This window comes from Peromyscus leucopus, chromosome 2, assembly GCF_004664715.2.
Source record: "Peromyscus leucopus breed LL Stock chromosome 2, UCI_PerLeu_2.1, whole genome shotgun sequence".
Classification (NCBI taxonomy): domain Eukaryota; kingdom Metazoa; phylum Chordata; class Mammalia; order Rodentia; family Cricetidae; genus Peromyscus; species Peromyscus leucopus.
Genome location: NC_051064.1, coordinates 32384344 through 32401015, shown reverse-complemented (window position 1 = coordinate 32401015; position 16672 = coordinate 32384344). Strand labels below are relative to the sequence as shown.

Sequence of the window (16672 nt, the reverse complement as noted above, 5' to 3'; positions counted from 1 at the left end):
TTTTGGTTAAACTTTCTGTTCTTTGTAAGGAACAGGAGGACTTCAAACTCATATGTGTTATACACACATTTATATACATATATATAATATATACATATATATGTGTGTGTGCGCGCATGCGTGTGTGTGTGTGTGTGTGTGTGTGTGTGTGTGTGTGTGTGTGTGTGTGTGTGTAGGTGCACCAGAATATATTTTGTGTTGTATAAATGAAGAAATCAACACTATACTGATTTTTAAATTATAAAAATTTGCCACATCATTTGGGACACTGGGGATGTAACTAAACATGCTTTCACCTGAGTTCTGTGTGTTCTCTAGTTTGTGAGCTGGGCACAGGAAGTAGAGGTAGAAAGAGGGACAGGGTTAATAATTTGGAATATTAATATCGGCAATATGCCCAACTTGAAGATATTTCTCTATGTTTCCTGTCTGCTGCCTAGAGTAACCAAATTAGATTTACTTTTTAGAATACAGGTAATTTACTTGTCCTCTTTCTCCTTTTACCTTTCTTAATAGTAACACACAGACAGCCTAGAGAATAGGCAGCGGGAGTGTGTGTATGTGTGTGTGTGTGTGTGTGTGTGTGTGTGTGTGTGTGTGTGCACATGTTCACATGTACTGATGTAGGTGTTCATGCATGGGTGTGTGTGCATTGGGTGTTGGGTGTGGATATGTGTGTATGTGTATATGTTGATATTTTTAAAAAATATTAGAATAAATGTTGTTGGGGAGTCTGCAGCCTCTTTCTGTTACCTCTCACAACTCTTCTCCTGGTTAGCAGTTTGCATGTAATTTAGAGTTTATTCTAAATATTCACCAATAAAGAAGGGAAGTGAAACTTGAAGAAGAGAATACATGCCACTTCATAAACTTTTAACTCTCCTGCTAAGCTCTGTGTTAGTATCAAATAAACAAATATGACAGACCAAATGGCCCTGTGCCTATGGATCAAATCTAGAAAACGAAGGTTATGCATTTACTGGTTTAAATGTATTTTCTTGATGGAAAATTTAATTTTAATATAGCTAATAACTATTGTCTGACATTTTAAACTGCTGATTTTTTTTTCTAATTATTTGGGGGAAATCAAGTACTTAATCTTTACTGAAAAAGAATTAAGCAAGTTATTCCCAATTTCAAAATGTTCTGTTTGTTTCATGGATTGTATTGTAACAGCAATTTGACTGCCTGCCTTATATGAACAAATAACACTAATTACTGATTGTTATATTTGTGCTCCAGAAGTATAAATGCTTGAATGTAAGGTGTAAAAGATACTAGTTTGGTATTTACTGGCAACTATAAGATTTCCTATGCACAATATTATGTGTTTTAATATTCATCAGGTTCTTATCTCTATCAGTTCATTTGTAGATATTAAACTAAAAACAAAATTGCTTTAGGGTTTTACCCACAAGCTGTTCTCACATTGGGAAATAGTGGCTCACAGGGCTTAAATAACTTGCCAAACATGAAATCATGGCTACTATAGCCACTGATGCATTCTCCAACTTCATTACCATCATCATTTTCAATGATTCTCTACTATCCAATGAATATTTAAATTAGAAATAATCAAAGATTAATTAATCTTAATAGACTGATTTTGAGCTATTAAAGAAAAGGGCATTTCAAATAAAAATGTAGTTTATTTTAATTTCATTTTGTGAATAAATAATGATATGTTCATTTTAATTTGTTATTGTACAGGCATTTCCAAGGTAAATTTTAAGACAGCGTGTTTTAATCATTTTGGACTTTGGACTCAACAATAGGCAAGGACTACAGCAATAGGCTTATTAATATTAAAGAGTTAATGATATTATTAACTAATGATATTAGTAAAATAAATAGTGTTTTATATTTCAAGTTCATATACCTATGATACACCTGTAAAATTTGCATAAATAATATTTAAATGTTTGAAACCATAAGCAGAATATATATAATGCAGAAATTGTTTCCTTAAAAGATAAAAAACTGATTTTTCTGATTGAAAATTTCAGAATATGTCCAGATGTGCTCAATATGCTCATACCAAGGTCTCTAAATTGGTAGTTTTATAGCTGAGTCCCTGCTTACACCATAGGGTACTAGTGGTGTACATTAGTAATCCCACTATTATTATTATTATGTAAGTTCTTTTTCCCAAACTAAAGATATGAATACAAATTCCTCATCATGTAGCTCTAAGGCCTGACATGGCCTTCTGAAGTTCTGAACTATGGAGTCCTTGCAGCTTAGCTCTTAAATTGCCAATCTATGACTTGGTGCTGCAGACAAGGCCCCAGAAGGGCAATACTTATCACTGGCAGTTAGATACTGTTAGGCTACCCAAGAATGTGCAAGATGAAAATAAGAGTATAAAAAATTCTAAAATTGTTCTCAAAATATCATTGAAAGAATATTTCAGAGATTATTAATTTAGTAGCATTTATTTGGGCAAATAAATTATTAGCCTTGGATTTAAAACTATAAAACATTCCATTAATTGCAAATTTGAAGTTTCTTTGGCTGTTCAATATTTTTCTCTAAATTTTAAACAGCAATTGAAAAAAACTACAGGGAAAATGTATTTAGTGTAAAGAAACATCACTTTTAAATCTCTTATCTTTCAGGAAAGAACGGTGACGATCAGAAGGCAGACAGTAGGAGGATTTGGATTAAGCATAAAGGTAGCCATCTTTCCAGTCCATCTTTGCAAAGGCTGAGCTAAAGCCTAAACCTTTGTGTACATTAAAATGTTGGTAACTCATAACACACAAGAATGGCTCTGTAATGATTAGAGTAGTTTGTGACCTGGGATGTTCTTATAGAAATGACTATCATTACCTTCTTATTTAGATTTAACAAGAAAGGACTGGGGACCTTGCCTAATGTTAAGTAGAACTTGGCAGCTTTATTTATGAAGCTTCCCATGAATATGAACTATGCTGATTGCAAGAACCTTTCCTTTCTCCTCTAGTAGCATGAAAAATTGATGGGTAGAATGGAAACAAGTTTCTATGGAGGAGAAATGGGAACAAATGAAGATGGACTGTATTCTATATTTATCATTTATCTTGATTTCCACTTGTTAAAGAGATTTCTAAATTTAATATATTAATTCAAAGTTTTGAACATGATATTAAAGAGCTTTTTAATATGTACAGTATTTTCAGTGTTCACTCGTAAAACTGTATCACTCATGCAGTTTATCATCATTGAAATGATTGATAAAAAAGAGTGAATTAGTTTGTATGTGAATACTGAAGACTTAACCCAACTCTATTAATTCTTTTATCAATCTGACTTTCAGAATTATTAAATGAAGTATGTTAATCACATTTCCTCAGTTAGTATTTACTTACTTAGCATGTTGTCTTTGGTGAATATTTAAAGACATTTAACCTAGTTCCTGCTATCTATGTTAGGAAAGGAGGATCTTGAAATTATGATTATCACCTTTTGTCAACTTTGTCAAAATGAATTGATACAATGACAGTGTGTGTAGGACCAGGAATCTCAATATTCAAAATATTTGTGTTAAAATATACTTTATGTGTATTTGTCATCAATTCAGGCAAGGGACACATACAGAACAGATTATAGGAAATGAAATTAAGCCAAAGAAACATATATTTTTTTCCTTGTTTTCTTCAGTTAAATAGTCAATGTTGACACACTGGAGTCATAGTCAGATCTGCTAAAAGGAAGTTAATGTATTAACAAAGAATAGCAGAAAGAAAATTCTGTGTTAGACAACTGTGAAGACATTGCCAGTAGAGTCAATATTAGGCAGGTTTTAGCATGTAGCCTTTGTAGTCATAAGTTTTCTCAGGTCCTGCCTAGCCCTGAGGTCAGGACAAATCTCTCCCTCCTGCATTTTGAAGTCACTTCATCCCAGGTAAACACATAGAGGATTATATTATATACAAATTGTATGGCCTATGGGTCAGACTTCTTGCTAGCAAGCTCTTGTATCTTAAATTAACTAATTTCTATTAATATATGTTTTGTAACATATTCCATGGCATTACCAGTCTGCTGGCATCTTTCTTCTCCTTTGGTGGTGGCTGGCATCTATCATGCCTCTGCCTTTCTTCTTCATGTCTCTCTCCTTAGATTTCCTGCCTGCTTCTAATCTCCCTTGCTTTATTTATCAACCTATCAACCAATCAGAGCAACACATATTCACAGCATATAGAAAGACATCTCAGAAAGACATTTATGTAGTATAAATAATCTTAAAGTACCACCATCCTTAAAAATCTTTAAAAGTTCAGTCTTACCAGTTGGTGGTGGCACATGCCTTTAATCCCAGTACTTGGGAGGCAGAGCCAGATGGAACTCTGTGAGTTCAAGGCCAGCCTGGTCTACAGAGTGAGATCCAGGACAGGTACCAAAACTACACTGAGACCCTGTCTTGAAAAACAACAACAACAATAAAAAATTTCAGTCTCCTTAAGGCATCCAAAGTATATTCAACGTTCAAAAGTATAGTCAGAAGGTTTCTCTGGTTCCACCTGGCCCAGTGTGGTCCAGACAAATCTCTCTCATCTGTAGTCCCACAGCTGCTTATAAAATAATCAACGAGAGGCTTAATATTAATTAAAACTCAGTCATTGACTCAGGCTTATTACTGACTAGCTCTTACACTTAAATTAACCCATAATTCTTATATATGTTTAGCCAGATGGCTTGGTACCTTTCCTCAGTTCTTCCTTGATCTTTCTTCCTCTGTGTCTGGCTGGCAACTCCTGATTCTGCCCCTCCTTTTCCCAGAATTCTCTTAGTCTGCTTGCCTCACCTATACTTCCCGCCTTGCTACTGGCCAATCAGCATTTTATTAAACCAGTATGCAAGAGCATTATCCCATAGCAAGTTTTTTTGATTCAACACATGGATCCTGAGTTTTAGCTGCAAAAAAACTTATTTACATTAGTGGAAGGGTACCAGCATGTCTATTTGGGTCACTATCTCAAACTACCAAACATGCAAGTGAAATCCAGCTGCCCCTGACCTAGCAGCTGATGAGAGAAGTGCCTCACTGAAGTGTCCACTCTGGTGTTCTGACATGTAGTGTACAGATGACCCCCTAACCTCATTGTTGTGGTCTCTACTGTGCACTCTATTCAAATTATCCACAGGGCCTCCCTTCCATAGTCTCCAGATCATACTGCTTGCAGATGACCTTTCAGGTATACCTGCTATAGTCTCCACTCTGCAGTGTGTGGTCTCCATTGTGCACTGAATGTTCAAGTGTCCATTCAACTCATCATTTTGCAGTCCATGTCCAAAATTCAATAGCCAACAATGCCAACAATACTCTATTGTCAGTTTTTTTCAATACTTTATCAACACACCTTAGACAGGATTGACACTTTAGACATACAGGTTGAGTAGTGAGTCCTGAGTTTAGACCATAATAGTCTATGATACTTCCTCTCTTTTCATTTGGTGGAGATTGGGTACATAGAGAAATATTATGAAATAAGTTGATTAGTGGCTAAAGTCAACTTAAGCAAGATTATACTTTTTCTTTCTCATTTCCCCCTTCCTGGCAGTAAAAAAAAAAAAAAAATAAGTAAAAATTTAAAAAATAAAAAGTGATTTTCTATCTCATATCTAATTCTACTCAGCGTTACAAATGAATGTTCATTAGTAAACATGTTCTGAAATGCTGTATTTATGCTGATGGATAGATTAGGGAGTTATTTATTCTAAACCCAAAGCAGCACCAGAGGTTTTAAATGCCCCCTTTAACTCCTTTTCTACAAAGAACTTCACTTGTTTAGATATGTACTTGGTTTTTCAACTACCATGTCCAAACTCCTTACACTGTTGTGATGAAACAGTATTCTTCTGGCAGTTATTGTAGGAATTTATTTTATTTTCTTTTATCAAAATTTTGATTCCTTGTTGTACTTTCCTCCTTTCATGTTTGAGTCAGTAACCAAGGACTGCTGTTGGATTCTTGGCTGACAATTGACTTGCCTATGCTTTCACATGGGAGTCTGATACTAATTAGGAAATAAAGATGGTTCTGTTCCCATCATGTTTAGACCCCTTTTATTTATCCATCTATTCAAGTAAAGGGTCTGTCTGTTTATTTAGCATTCAGAATGAATTAAGAGTGCCTGTTTGGAAGAATAGAATAAATTAATGAGAGAATTGAAATGTATAAATATCTAATGCACGTAATCCTAAATAACAAATGTCAAGATGGCTTGCTTTCCTATAACGGATTTTGAAGATAATGCCCCTACTGATGTTACTTATTTTATTTGAGAAATAAAAATTTTATTGTTAAATTTTACTAATTATTAATCATCCTTACAAGTCTTAATTACTTAGCCAAGCTTCATGGAAATGATACTTACTTAAAAGAAATTCTACAGATTTATTTTAATTCTGCCTTGTACTCATGAAATGTACTATTTATACCTTGCAATTTATTTATTTATTTATTTTTAATATTTTGGCTAATATCTGACTTAAAAATATGATATATGACTGTCTCTTTCTAGGGAGGTGCAGAACATAGCATTCCAGTTGTCATTTCCAAAATCTCCAAGGAACAAAGAGGTAATATGCTTAGCTAACTCTTTAGTGGCCAGTGCTCTGTAATCCCATGTTCATTGATTGCTATGTGAATGGCTCCCCTGGATCTCCAGTCTCATATATAGAGAGATTAAATTGGATTCTTCACTTCCTCTTTCTTCTCCTACAGGACAAAAATAGAAAAGTGATTGATGAAAATAGTTCAAATGATCATATATGAACAGCTTCTGAACCATTGGTTAAAGACACAAAAATTAAGTCACATTTTATGGACAAATCCACATGTAATCACTTTTCTCAGTTTTACTCACTTCCTGTGAGACTTTATCCAAAAACTATCAGGAATATACAAAGCAAGTGTTTATTGAATATTATCGGGAAAACAAGGTAGTATTTCCCATAAAGCATGGAACTGAAAGACTGAAAGCTTAATTCTCAGATATTTGCATAGAGATATCATACTATAAATGCATAAAGAAAACTGGTAACACATTAAGAAGAGTGATCAACTTTTAATGAATGTGCATATATACATAAACATGTAAACATCATACACACACACCCATATAAGTCTTTGATAACTGTTAATAACATGCTTTGCTTTGATCACATTCATATTCATTTTTCCAACTTTTCCCAGATCCAACTATTCATCCCCAAAGTGTATCACCTGAAGAGTCAACCATGCTACAGTGGAAAACCACACATCCAAGAATATTTGGTCAGCACAAATTGGCTTGTTGAAAAAGAGAAAAGCTAAATGTTGGGAGGGGACTGACCGTATTTTAAGGGCTATAAAGACATACGGTGCTAGAACCAAGAAGAAATGTCTACCTATTTCAGCAATTGGAAATAGCTAAACCATATTATTGAGTTTACATGCTTTGTGGGTTTTATAAATGCTAGCCATATAAAACACTTATAATGTGTTTACAGTTTTATCCTTAGTTAAAATAGAAAGCTTTACTTACTTGACAAATGTCAAGGTGTATTCAATTCTTCTTATTCACAGCGGAGCTGTCAGGACTGCTATTCATCGGAGATGCAATTCTACAGGTATACATCTAATTATTGTTTTTGTGGATGCAAACAAAAGCCAATTTGCAATACACTATGTGAAACTGAGGATTTCCTTTCATTTCAGATAAATGGAATTAATGTGAGGAAATGCAGACATGAAGAAGTGGTGAGTTGACTTTTTTATGATGCTATCATTTCTCAGATTCAAGTTAATTATGAAGGTACAAAATTATGCAGCATGCTACTGTACTGCAAAGGCCTTCCAATCAATTTTGACCCGTAGAAATACAGTTAAAAGTACTGTCATGGCAAAATAATTCTCAAAGTGAAATATATATCTAAAATTTTCAAATGCTTGAGAGTTTATGACAAAAGAATTGATTTCTGTAAATTTTTAAATAACACTAGGGACAAAAGGAAATGCACAATAAGTGTGTATGAGTGTGAGTGAGTGAGTGTGTGTGTGTGTACATGAGTGTAAAAAAAGGAGAAGGGAGCAATGAAGGAGAGAATTTGCTAAAATTTTCATCGTGGCATTTTCTTGAATGTTTTTACACATGTGGAGGAGCAGATACAAATATTCTAAGTTAATAAACCTGGGACATAAAAGCTGAGCTTCATGAACCACTATAAATAGTTAAAAAACAGATGTTTTCTAATCCACACTTTAATAGAAAGGTTAAAGAGTCTCTATTACAGATAATGAAATGGCACTGTAAAACTGAATGAAAGTGTTAGACATTTGGGGAAATATTGGTCACAACTGAATAAATAGCATGGAGAGCTCACCGAATTTTGTACTAGTTCCTACAGGAAGAGATAAAGACAAACTATATTTAACATGTGCTTAAGGATAAAAAGAAGTTATTTTGATGCATTTATACATTTAAAATATTAGCAGAGGAGCTCCAAATATCTGTGTTAAACTTCCATTTCCCAAATAGTACTTTTGCAGAAAGCTGGGCATCATGCTGGTGGTTACCAATGACTTTGTCATCACAAAAGCATATTCAGGTCATGCTTTTGCCACTCTGTGTTGAAAATCCCATACAACTCTCTGATTTTCTATGAATCTGTGCAAAGCAAGGTGATATTTTAGAGGACAATTTGCAGCAGATGAAAGATTAGCACAGTGCCTGTTCTGCAAACCCCAAGTTACCTTTAAGTACAGGCACAGAAACAAAGGAACCTTATCTTCAGTCTTAGAGCTCATTATCCAGAAAGAAAAAAGCAAAGTGCATCCTCTTTTCAAAACACATGCTGCTACTTGGAGTTATACTTACAATTCGTTATTCAGAGGCAGGCAGCTTGCTCAGATCAACTGTGCTAGAGCTTTCACTAAACAGATAACCACAGCATGGAAGATTAATGCTAATAGCCTTACTTAGGATGATGTGTATTCTTAGTTTAATAAAGTTATTAAACATTGTATTGTTAATTATACATAGTTACTCATACTAAACATATTTTTGAAGAAGCTTAATCCTATTGGCCTTAAAACATACTTACCAATTTTTTGTTTTATTTTATTTTTATTATTATTATTATTATTATTATTATTATTATTATTATTATTATGTGTTTGTTTTTTTTGGACAGGGTGTCTATATATAAACATGGCTGTCCTGAAACTCATCATGTAGACTGATGGCCTTGACTCACAAAGATCTGCTGGGATCAATGGCATAAGCCACAACATCCAGCTGCCCTGATGTTTTTATTTAACTCTAGTCTTTGACTTTTCAAAAGCAATTAGATATTTTCCCTTCACTGTTTTAATTCATATGTGAAAGAATTTCTACTTCAGAGGAACTGACGTGTTAATAACATGCTGAAGAACAAATACATATGGCCTGAGATTCACAAAAGCTCAAAGAATATAAGTAATTATGAAGTAGCATGTTCATATGAACAGTTCTTATGAAGTTCAAGGTTTTAAAATAAATTGAATGGATATAACAACATGATGGTTTGAAAGAGCCTTTCTTTAGTCCCTGGCACCATTAGAAATGATTGATTCAGGCTCTTTTGAGGATCAGTTTTATTTTGTGGAAGTTTCTTGTGGCAGAGCTGCTTCTGTGTTGGAATTGCAGGTTAAGGTCCTTCCATATAAATGGATCACATGCTGTCCACTGGGATCATTCACTAGGAATTCCTTAGCTGAATACAATAAATTATCTCAATAAATCACCTGCATCTATGTTTTTCATGCTACCAGTTTAGACTTAAATAAATCAAATCTGGACTTCACACATTGCCCAGGACCTGTTCTGTACTTGAAGCCTTAGAATAAGATTGATGAAGAACTACAGGTTCTTCACTAAAATGTAGAGCCAGTGTGTAGTGCCACCTAGAGCAATGGGAGATGGTATGGACACTGGGCCCTAACTCCTAGTAGCAGCTGTGTACAAATCTTGTCTAGACTACTTTCTTATGATGTAGATTCAATTTAATGAATTAACCATATCTGTGCCTCTGTCATTCATCAGCAACAAGGAGCTGATGATTATTGCCATGAGACTCAAATGATATAACACATGATTCTCCTAGCCCATATTAGCACAAAGAAAACAAAGTTTTCCACATTCTGGTTCTACACACATACACATTCTCTCTCTCTCTCTCTCTCTCTCTCTCTCTCTCTCTCTCTCTCTCTCTCTCCTCTCCTCTCCTCTCCCTCTCCCTCTCCCTCTCCCTCTCTCCACACACGCACGCACACACATGCACGCACATGTAAATATGTGTATACTGTTTCAACTGATTACAGTCAGGAATCAGTATGAACATTCATGAGAAGAATGACATGGCCTTTTGAAGAATAAGAATGCCCTTTTCATCTTCCTAGGTTTTCTTTTGTGTTTGATATTCCACTTCCTTCATGTCTCCAGGGATTCACCTAACTGGACTAGCAAGGGAATGAAGAAACGGCAAACACAGATAGAGCTAGAGAAACTGGGATTGGGTGGACTGGGCTTTCTGGCAAAGAAGCTGCAGCACCCTGGAAGCTCAGTGTATTTATTGTCTACAGTTGAAAAGGAAGAAAATGGTATACACATCTGAACAAAGAAGTGGTGTTTACTATTATACAGCTAAGCAAGGAGGAAGATTTAGTTAATATCCCTAGGAGCAGTCTCTGTGGGGGAGCAGACTTCAGACAATAAACATCTGGGGAGAGAAAGCTATGGTAGACATTTTCAGCACTCACAGCCAAGATTCACACTCAAAGCTAAGAAAGCCTTTTCTGGTGGTCATTTGAACCAAATCTAGGGAGAACTTGGCACTCTCATGAGGTTGAGGAATTGGCGTTTTTGACATGTTTGTGGCCATTTCAACAGCACATTTTAACTCATGACTTCACTTGCTCTATTTACTTATGTGAAGATGATTTACCACCTTTAAGTTTTACCTCATAATATCAAAAGTCTCTATTGATGCAGGTTTTTCTTCAAAAAGAACTGCATCTATTGTCTTTGCAATGTTAAAATTTATGCCACTGGGTCAGAAATTGTGGAGCACATATTTATTCTAAGTACTTGGGAAGCAGAGGCACATGGATCTCTTTGAGTTCAAGGCCAGTGTGCTCTATGTAGCAATTTTCATGTCAGCTTAGAATTGAAATTGTAATTGTCTCAAGCAGCAACATAAAGAAAAAGGGAAAACAAACAAACAAAACAAAACAAAAACAAGAACAAAGAAAAGAACCCCAAATTGGTCTTCCCTACCTGTCAATGAACTGGAACCACATTGGATTGATTGTCTCCTTTACACCTAGCTTTCCACATACCTCTTTTCTTAGTAAAATCACATATCAGAACTTCATTGTGTGGCACTATGTGGATCATACTGTCACTAAGTACTGTGTGATTCTGTTCTGAGAACAACTCAATGTAACTCAAGCCTTGTGGGTATATGGGCAATTTTTGTTTTGTTTTATAGAATTTAATAACTATGAAAGCATGCAAAGCATTGGAGAAAATAATTATGAAGAGCCATTATGAAAATAGTGTTAACTTACAGTAATCTTCATAAAGTAAGAGTGGATGACCTTTATGCTTGTTAGTTATAAATAGGAAATACACCAAAAAACTTAATATATACCAAGTATGCACTAGGAATCAATATCAGCAAAGACCCGTTGATTAAAGGGGTCCTAATTTTATTTTACTATTATATTTTATTATTTATTATTATTATGTTTAATATTTATTTTAGTTTGTGTACATATAGAGTTTTGCCTGCATATATTTCTCTGTACTACTTACGTGGTTGGTGCTGGTAGAAGCTAAAATAGAGTATCAGATTCCATGGAACTGGAGCTACATACAGTTTGGGGCTTCCATGTTGTTACTGGAAATGAAACTGTGTTCTTTGGAAGAGCAACCTATGCTCTTAATGACTGAGCCATGTCTCCACCCCCAAGTGTCCTGATTTTAAAAAGAGAAGATAGTACCATACCTGAGACTTCCATACAATAAGACTTTTAAAATTTGTCAATCATCATCATTCAAAGCCAAATGAATATATAAGTAAATTTTTCCAGAAGTTTAATTGTAGATAAGGATTTCTGTCTTAAAGTTTATGAATCTAAAGATGTGGCTTCATTTTCCCCCATGATCCTTTCCTCAAGAAATTATTCCATAATTTGAAATGCAGATAATTTTATCTTAAAACTAAATTTGTGATATTGGATGAAATTCTTTTAAAAAAAAAAAACATGATCCTGCCCCAGACTTCCCTTCTGGACCAGAGAGAGAGTTGGACAAGAGAACTCCCTTTTGGATGAGAGAGAGAGACTTCCTGAATCTGTCAGCTCTTTCTGAAACAAGTACACTGATAAGACCAAGAAGGAACCAAGAGGAGATGGGCAGACGTCAAGGCAGAAGTACTTACAACAAAATGAAGACCAATACAGCATCACCAGAACCTAGCCCCCCTCCAACATCTAGACCTGAACACCAAAAATTGGAAGAAGCAGAAGAAAGTAGCCTTATGAGTAACTTCATGAAGAAGGTAGAGGCTTGTGTAGAGGAAAAGACAAGAAAATTGGAAGAACGCTGTAAACAACTAGTGGAAAGGGCAAAAAAATTAGAAGAAAACAATAAAGCCCTCCAAGAAAACAATAAAGCCCTCCAAGAAAACAATAAATTCCTGGAAGAAAACAATAAAGTCCTGCAAGAAAACAATAAAGCACTGAAAGAAAATCATGAAAAAGTAATGAAACAAACAAAGGAAACAGTCCAAGAACTGAAAAGGGAAATTGAAAAAATAAAGAAGACACAAACAGAGGGAATGCTGGAAATAGAAAACCTGAGTAAAAGATCGGGAACTTCAGATGCAAGTAAAACCAACAGAATGCAAGAGATGGAAGAGAGGATTTCTGGCATTGAAGACACAGTAGAAGAAATAGTTTCATCAGTCGAAGGAAACAATAAAGCCAACAAAGTCATGAACCAAAATGTCCAAGAAATTTGGGACACCATGAAAAGACCAAACCTACGAATTATAGGGATAGAAGAAGGTGAAGAATACCAACTCAAAGGCACAGAAAATATATTCAACAAAATTATAGAAGAAAACTTTCCCAACTTAAAGAAGGAAATGCCTATGAAGATACAAGAAGCCTATAGAACACCAAACAGACTAAACCCCCCAAAAAAGTCCCCTCGACACATAATAATTAAACAACTAAATGTACAGAATAAAGAAAGAATATTAAGAGCAGCCAAGGAAAAAGGCCAAGTGACCTATAAAGGTAAACCCATCAGAATAACACCCGACTTCTCAATGGAGACTTTGAAAGCCAGAAGGACCTAGACAGATGTAATGCAGACACTAAGAGACCATGGATGTCAGCCCAGACTAATATACCCAGCAAAACTTTCAATCATCATAGACGGAAGGAACAAGACATTCGAAGACAAAGCCAGATTTAAACAATACCTATCCACAAACCCAGCCCTACAGAAAGCACTAGAAGGAAAACTCCAACCGAGGGAAGTCAGATACACACTCGAAAACACAGGCAATAGATAAAGCCACAACAGTAAACCCCAAAGAAGAGAAGTACACACACACTACCACCAAAAATAACAGGGATGAAGAATCACTGGTCATTAATATCCCTTAATATCAACGGACTTAATTCACCTATAAAAAGACATAGACTTACAGAATGGATACGAAAGCAGGACCCATCTTTCTGCTGCATACAAGAAGCACATCTCAAATTCAAAGACAGACACTACCTAAGAATAAAAGGCTAGGAAAAGACTTTTCAATCAAATGGTCTTAAGAAACAAGCAGGGGTAGCCATCCTGATTTCCAGCAAAATAGACTTCAAACTAAAATCAATCAAAAGAGATCAAGAAGGACATTACATCCTCGTCACAGGAAAGATCGACCAAGATGAAGTTTCAATTCTGAACATATATGCCCCAAACACAAGGGTACCCACATATGTAAAAGAAACATTACTAAAGCTTAAACCACATATAAAACACCACACATTAATAGTGGGAGATCTCAACACCCCACTTTCACCACTGGACAGATCTCCCAAATCGAAACTTAACAGAGAAATAAAGGACTTAACTGATGTCATGACCCAATTGGACCTAATAGATATCTACAGAACATTCCATCCTAACAAGAAAGAATATACTTTCTTCTCAGCACCCCATGGAACTTTCTCTAAAATCGACCACATACTTGGCCACAAAGCAAATCTCAACAGATACAAAACAATCAGAATAACCTCCTGTGTTCTATCAGACCACCATGGTTTAAAGCTAGATTTCAACAACAACAAATACTACAGAAAACCTACAATCTCATGGAAACTGAATAATGCTCAACTGAATCACCAATGGGTTAAGGAAGAAATAAAGAAAGAAATTAAAGACTGCCTAGAGATCAATGAAAATGAAGACACCACATACCCAAACTTATGGGACACTATGAAAGCAGTGTTAAGAGGGAAATTCATAGCACTAAATGCCCACATAAAGAAGTTGGAGAAATCCCACACTAGTGAATTAACAGCACATCTGAAAGCTCTAGATCAAGAAGAAGCAAAGTCTCCCAGGAAGAATAGACGCCAGGAAATTATCAAAGTGAGAGGTGAAATTAATAAATTAGAAACTAAGAGAATAATACAAAAAATTAATGAAACAAAGAGTTGGTTCTTTGAGAAAATCAACAAGATAGACAAGTCCTTATCCAAACCAACCAAAAGACAGAGAGAGAGAATCCAAATCAACAAAATCAGAAATGAAAAGGGGGACATAACAGCAGACATTGAGGAAATCCAGAGAATTATAAGGTCATATTTCAAAAGCCTCTGCTCCACAAAACTGGAAAACCTAAAAGAAATGGACATTTTTCTGGATAGATACCACATACCTAAGTTAAATCAAGATCAGATAAACTATTTAAATAGTCCAATAACCCCTAAGGAAATAGAAACAGTCATTAAAGGTCTCCCAACCAAAAAAAGCCCAGGACCAGATGGTTTCAGTGCAGAATTCTACCAGATCTTCAAAGAAGAGTTAATACCAATACTCTCTAAATTGTTCCCCATAATAGAAACAGAAGGAACATTACCAAACTCCTTCTATGAGGCTACAATTACCCTGATTCCTAAATCAAACAAGGATGCAACAAAGAAAGAGAACTACAGACCGATCTCCCTCATGAACATTGATGCAAAAATACTCAATAAAATACTGGCAAACAGACTCCAAGAACACATCAGAACAATTATCCACCATGATCAAGTAGGCTTCATCCCAGGGATGCAAGGGTGGTTCAACATACGAAAGTCCATCAATGTAATACACCATATAAACAAACTCAAAGAAAAAAAACACATGATCATCTCACTAGATTCAGAAAAGGCATTTGACAAAATCCAACACCCCTTCATGATAAAAGTCTTGGAGCGATCAGGAATACAGGGAACATTCCTAAACATAATAAAGGCAATATATAGCAAACCAACAGCCAACATCAAATTAAATGGAGAGAAACTCAAAGCAATTCCGCTAAAATCAGGAACGAGGCAAGGCTGTCCACTCTCCCCATACTTATTCAATATAGTACTTGAAGTTCTAGCCAGAGCAATAAGACAACATAAGGAGATTAAGGGTATTCAAATTGGAAAGGAAGAAGTCAAGCTTTCCCTATTTGCAGACGACATGATAGTATACTTGAGTGACCCCAAAGATTCCACCCAGGAATTTGTAAAGCTTATAAACACCTTCAGCAACATAGCAGGATACAAGATCAACTCAAAAAAATCAGTAGCCCTCCTATATACAATGGACAAAGAAGCTGAGAAGGCAATTAGAGATACATCACCCTTTACAATAGCCAAAAATGACATAAAATACCTTGGGGTAACACTAACCAAGCAAGTGAAGGACCTATATGACAAGAACTTTAAGTCCCTGAAAAAAGAAATTGAAGAAGATCTCAGAAAATGGAAAGATCTCCCATGCTCATGGATAGGCAGGGTTAACATAGTAAAAATGGCAATCTTACCAAAAGCAATTTACAGATTCAATGCAATCCCCATCAAAATACCAACACAATTCTTCACAGACCTGGAAAGAACAATACTCAACTTCATATGGAAAAACAAAAAACCCAGGATAGCTAAAAGAAACCTGTACAATAAAACAACTTCTGGAGGCATCATAACCCCTGACTTCAAGCTCTACTATAGAGCTACAGTAATAAAAACAGCCTGGTATTGGCATAAAAACCGACATGTGGACCAATGGAATCGAATTGAAGACCCTGACATTAACCCACACACCTATGGACATATAATTTTTGACAAAGAAGCCAAAAGTGTACAATGGAAAAAAGAAAGCATCTTCAACAAATGGTGCTGGCATAACTGGATATCAACGTGTAGAAGGCTGCACATAGATCCATATCTGTCACCATGCACAAAACTTAAGTCCAAGTGGATCAAAGACCTCAACATAAATCGAGCTACTCTAAACCTGCTAGAAGAGAAAGTAAGAAGTAGTCTTGAACGCATTGGCATAGGAGATCACTTCCTAAATATAACACCAGTAGCTCAGACACTGAGACAAACAAT

At 35.4% G+C, this 16672-nt stretch overlaps 1 protein-coding gene across 11 annotated transcripts in view; it reads left to right on the top strand.

Annotated features, from left to right (window-relative positions):
* The window catches only part of Sntg1 (syntrophin gamma 1), a 741147-nt gene that overhangs the window by 399713 nt on the left and 324762 nt on the right, over positions 1 to 16672 (top strand). For 8 of the 11 annotated variants that reach the window (XM_028855148.2, XM_028855136.2, XM_028855144.2 and 5 more), the window contains 5 exons: positions 2619 to 2675; positions 6510 to 6567; positions 7184 to 7264; positions 7556 to 7599; positions 7688 to 7729. The exons of 1 other annotated variant lie outside the window; for it this stretch is intronic. In XM_028855148.2, coding sequence (XP_028710981.1) covers positions 2619 to 2675; positions 6510 to 6567; positions 7184 to 7264; positions 7556 to 7599; positions 7688 to 7729 — 282 coding nt within the window. Of the gene's footprint in view, positions 1 to 2618; positions 2676 to 6509; positions 6568 to 7183; positions 7265 to 7555; positions 7600 to 7687; positions 7730 to 16672 lie in introns of those variants that run through there. 2 more of the 11 variants (XM_028855149.2, XM_028855154.2) reach the window with 2 other exon arrangements.